Here is a 5,284-nt window from a genome sequence, read left to right as displayed (position 1 = left end):
TGCCCCTGGAGCCTGACAGCTCTCCCCCTTCCAAGCAGAAGCCGGACAGGAAGGAGGCAGACGCCAGCAATCTCAGCTCAGGTAAAGCCCAGCAACATGTCCCCTCTGCCCCTCGTCCTCTAGCCTCACCCCTCTTGCCAGCCCCTGGCTGATTGGCCATCCCCCCCTGTGCTAGACCCTGTGAAGGCTGGGGAGGCTCGGCCCTTGGGGTTGCCGAAGGAAGGCGTGCAGAAGGAGGAGCCAGCCCCCCAGGAGCCTCCATGGAGGTACCCGCGGGCCCCAGGGGCTGGGCAGCTGTGGGCGGCCTGGGCTGCACAGGGAGGCAGGTGCTGAGCACTGGCCCTGCCTCCACAGCCTGCCAGGCAAAGAGTTGCCAGGGTCCCTGGTGAATGGCCTGCAGCCTCTTCCAGCACATCAGGAGAATGGCTTCTCCCCCAAGGGACCCTCAGGGGACAAGAGTCTGGGCCGAACTCCAGAAGCCCTCCTGCCCTTTGCAGAGGCTGAAGCCTTCCTCAAGAAAGCTGTGGTACAGCCCCCACAGGTCACAGGTAGGGACCCCAATGCTGGGCTCACTCCATCCCTCCCGGCAGCCTGCCCTGGACTCGGGAGCCCTGACCTCTCTAGTTCTACCACGGCCCTCTCCTGCTCCCGCACAGCCCTGGCGGGGACTTGGAGCCCTGATCCACACTGACCCTCCCTTTCTTCCCCAGAAGTCCTTTAAGGGGCTGCCTTGGATCCGGGCACAGCTGTGCGGGCTCCTCTGCATCTTCTACCAGGATGTCTGGAGGAGAAAGACAGACGAAGATGGACTGGCCTGGGCCCTGGGGGCGGGTGCTCTTGGTTTTCATCCGCACCTTATAGACTGATGTCAGTGGCTGGAGCCAGACCCTGCCCTCCGTGCATTCGTGTGTTCACACGTGCGGACACCCCTCCCCCATACACACATACACTCACAGCCTCTCTGGCCTCCTCCCTTGGGGAAGGGCCGCCTGTAGTATTTGCCTTGGTCTGGTGGGGTACAGTGGATGTGAATACTGTAAATAGCCCGTGCTCAGACTCCTCTGCGTGGAGGGGTGGGTGCAGGAGGCAGACCCGCTCCCCAAGGCTCCCTGGGGAGATCTTCCTCTCTCTATTTAACTGTAACTGAGGGGAAACCCAGGTTTGAGATGGGGGTACCTTGGGCCACAAGATACTGGTTGCTTCAGGGGTACCCATGCCCCCCGTCCTTGCCTGGAATCAGTGTTATTGCATCTGATCAAACTTCTCCGGAAATAAAGTGAGAATAATTCTGCCAGTCCCATGTACCATGGAGCTGGGGGTGGAGGTGGGAGCAGGGGGCTTTCTGAATTTCAGAAAGAACGTAAGGAACCTGGGGCCGTGGGATAGCTGTCACCGCCTGGTGGGTCCCGTCCTGCACCTGCTCCTGTGGTCTTCTAGTTAGTCATGAATTCACTCATTTACGCATTCAGCCTTACTGTTGCATCTGCTCTTGCAGGACAGTGGCTACACTTTAGGGGTGCAGTAGTGGGAGAAGACAGCACCCCTGTCCTATGGTGGTTGGTCAATCTGGCGAGTGTCAGACACTGTGGGCTGCCTGTCACCCTTGCTCAATCCAAAGGGAACCCCGATCTTGTTTAGGTTGCTGTCTTCCTTCAGATGTCACCCAGTGCCTCGGTAGAGGTGGAGCCTGGTCTGGGGCAAAAATCTTGATGAGCCACTAACAGTGACCTGAGCCCCTCACGGTGATTGGTTTAGGTATGGCCACGTGACCCAGTTCCAGCCAACAGACCTGAAGAGAAGCCTGCCGGGGCTTCCAGGAGGGGCTCCTTCACTTCGCAAATGCAGTGTGGCAGCCTCTAGGGCGACCTGTCCCTGTTCCCACCTCCTAGTGTACCCGCCCTGTGTCGTCTCCAGTGGTACCAGGGCTGGGTGGCCACAGGATGTGGCAGAAGTGATGCTGTGTCATAATCAAGATTGGGTGATATGGGGGGATCTTCAAAAGGTTTGCGGAAGAGGTGTATTATGTATTATGTATTTTTTAAAAATATTTAAGGGACTGGTAAGTGACCTGGTGGTTAAGGCACTGGACTCCCACATGGCCGACTGTCCCCTTATAAAAAAAATGTGGCTTCTGAACTTTCTGTGCTCTGGCGTGTGGTCATTCATTCTAGCTGGAGGGGGCTGCCACCACAAGCAGGCAGGCCCATGTTGTCAGGAAACTAGAGCCTCTGGCCGGGAGCCACACAGATACATTCAGGGTAGACCCTCTGTCCCCAGTCATCCCCTCAAGGCCTTCAGTCCTGGCGCAGTGCTTGGCCACCTCTCAAGAGAGACCCTGAGCTAAAAGCAACCAATGAAACCACACCTGGGGTTCTTTCTTTTCTTTTTTTTTGCTATAAAATTTGCTCTAGAAATCACCCCCTGCTCTTTCTTTTCTTTTTTGGCTATAAAATTTGCTCTAGAAATCACCCCCTGGGTATATGGCCACACCACAATCACTTCTCCTCCATTCTCCTCTCAGGATTTTGGGCATGCACTCTTATGTGTGGGTCTCAAGCTACCAGGTCCAGGACTGGAGCTGTAGTTGACTGTGGGAGTCCAGCAAGGTAACCATTATGCCATCTGCTGGTGTCCACACCTGGGTTTTTAACCCTTAGAGACTATGAGATAAGAAAGTTATGGAACCAGCAGTTAGCGTAATGGCTGTTGCTGGACTCCTGTGTAGTCGACCATGGTTCGAGTCCCAGACCCGAATGGAGGAGAAGGGATTGTGGTATGGCCATCCCCCCTGGGGGGGGCGGAGCATGGTTTCTCGCTTTCTGTCTCTCTGTCTTTCTGGCGAGCATACACGCCCTATAGCAAAATGTTCTCCCCCAAAAAAGAGAAAGTTATAAACTAGTATGTTTTGTGACTTTTTTTTCTTATTTGCCATAGGGCATGCACACTCTCTGGAGACAGAGAAAAAGAGGGAAAGTAAGAAAACACTCTCAGAGCAATCTTTTTTCATTCTCTTTGGGGTGTTTCTCAAGCCACCGGGTCCAGGACTTGAACCTCATAGATGGCCATTGGGATCCAGCCCCCTTGACCACACCGCCGGCTGGTCCAGTCTTGCGATTATTTGTCACACCGCAATAGTTAACATATACAGAGGGAGAAAACCCTGCCTGTATGAGACGGTGTCTGGACTCGCTGCTTCCATCCTGCTGACCAGCCTGGGGACAACACTGGCACGTAGGATGGCCTTGCAGTGAGGCGCGGAGAGCCGAGGTCCCGACGGCGTCCCGGAATTAGCCCGCCCTGTCTCAGACGACCTTCCTTATTGTCGAAGCCAGTGTGAGTTGGCTTTTCTGCAACGTGTGGCCAAAAGCTAACTCTGAGGACACAGATGACAAACCAGTCTGCGTGCATTGCCACTGTGAGACACCGAAGGACGAAGCTGGGCGAAAGCATGCGTATCGATGGGGAGACCTACTCAGGGAAGGTGTCTTTCAAAAAAAGCGACATTTAAACTAAACTGAAGGACGAGGAGGAGCCGGGCACGTGAAGGAAGCACGTGCAGGAGCTGCAGGTGGAGGGCCTGTCCAGGGAGGCCCAAGGGCAGGAGCAGAAGCAGCGGGGCCTGGGCAGCCTGGGTTGGAGTGGGGTTGGAGAGGGGCAGGAGCCGGGCCTCAGCATATCGGGGTCGAGGAGGGCCAGGAAGGGCTGCCAGCTCTCGGCCCTCCGTGGGCACAGCTCTCCCCACTTCCCTGCTTGTCCACGGCTCTCAGTCACCCTGGGGCAGAGGTGTTCACGTTTGCCAGTGAGTCACTGACTCATTCGTGTGCTCAGTCAGTACACGCCTGCAGACGAGCTCCAGAAGGGTACCGTGGTGAGCAGAAACCAGACAAGCTCCTGGACCTTGCTGGTGGGGAAGATGCATACAGATTAAATACCACACAAGTGAGTGTCAGAACAGGAGGCCCAGTACGTGCTGTGAAGGCGAGTATAGAAAGCAATGAGTGGACATGGCACAAGGACAAGGCCCAAGTTGGGGGACAGATAAGAGCCCTGAACAAATGACCTTCAGTCGCAGATCTGATGAGTGAGGAGGTGTTGACTGGGGAGTCAGGGAGATAGAGAGAGGAGAAGGAAGAGCCTTTCCATGCCAGGGAAAAGCCACATAAAGGCTTTGCAAGGCAAGGTGGCGTGCTCGAGGGCCCAGCAGGCCATAAGCAGATCCGAAGGAGTCTGTTTTTGCTCACCACTGTGTCCCGTCCCCGGCGCCTGGCAGAAGAGGCCCTCGGTATTTGTTGAACTAAGAAAGGCTGTTGAGGAGGCGGAGCTTGGCAGGTGGTGATCCAGACCATGCGAGGCCTTGTAAGGCTGTCGTGGACCTCAGGTTTTATTCCCAGGGCCATAGGAAGCCAAGGAAGGCCATCAAACGAGAGGGCAGGGTCACTCATACTCAATCTGCTTTTGGGGTGAGAAACTGATTGTAGGGACTTCGTTATAAACTGAGAGACAAACTGAGAGACAAACCACGAAGTGATTGTCAAGGTCCTGATAAGAGATGCTGAAGGTAGGCTGGGCCAGGAGGGGCCGTGGAGGTTAAGGGGCTGGGTCCCATATGGCTGACTGTGTAGTTTCAGTCCTGGACACAGGGGCATGGAAATCACACTGGGCCCCTGTGTGTGCACGCCCAGAATTCGAGAGGAGAATGGAGGAGAGGGGACTGAGGCATAGCCATCCTCCTAGGGGGTGATTTCTCACTTTCTCCCTTCTTCTGGCAAGTACACACACCCTATAGCAAAAATAAAAAATGAAGGTGAGCTGACTCCATGGCCTGGCGGTTAAGGCTGCTGGATCCATACGGTTGATCCCACAGTTTGAGTCAGGCCCAACGGCGGGACCGTCCCCGTAGAGCGTGCTTACTCCCTTTCGCTGTCTCTCTGTCCCTCTCTGGCGAGTGTACGTGTCCTCTGGCAAAACTTAAAAAAATGTAAAGGAGAGAAATACTAAAGGCTTAGGCTTGAGAGACAGAGATGAAGAGGCATGCATAATATAAGTTTTTTTTTTTTGAGGGGGGGAGATTTTCACTATAGGGCACCTGCGCTTGCCAGACAGACAGAGAGAGACATAGAGACAGAAAGCGAGAAATCACCCCCCAGGAGGGATGGTCACGCCGCAATCCCTTCTCCTCCATTCTCCTCTCGGGATCTTGGGCACACACGCACACGCGCCCGGCGTGAGTTTTAAGCCACCGGGTCCGGGACATGAACCACGGTCGACTATGTGGGAGTCCAGC

The 5,284-nt window shown here is 55.2% G+C and overlaps 1 protein-coding gene across 1 annotated transcript in view; it reads left to right on the top strand.

Annotated features, from left to right (window-relative positions):
- MAP7D1 (MAP7 domain containing 1) overlaps positions 1–1,294 on the top strand; it is a 29,812-nt gene extending 28,518 nt beyond the window's left edge. Inside the window, exons 16-19 of the mRNA XM_027771940.1 lie at positions 39–81; positions 176–266; positions 355–548; positions 711–1,294. Of these exons, the coding sequence (XP_027627741.1) occupies positions 39–81; positions 176–266; positions 355–548; positions 711–721 (339 nt within the window). The 3' untranslated portion in view covers positions 722–1,294. The remainder of the gene's footprint in view (positions 1–38; positions 82–175; positions 267–354; positions 549–710) is intronic.
- Positions 1,295–5,284: the final 3,990 nt, after the last annotated feature.

Source organism: Tupaia chinensis, unplaced genomic scaffold (genome assembly GCF_000334495.1).
Source record: "Tupaia chinensis unplaced genomic scaffold, TupChi_1.0 Scaffold000239_1, whole genome shotgun sequence".
NCBI lineage: Eukaryota > Metazoa > Chordata > Mammalia > Scandentia > Tupaiidae > Tupaia > Tupaia belangeri.
Note: the sequence above shows the minus strand (reverse complement) of the source record. Positions and strands in the feature narration are given on the sequence as shown.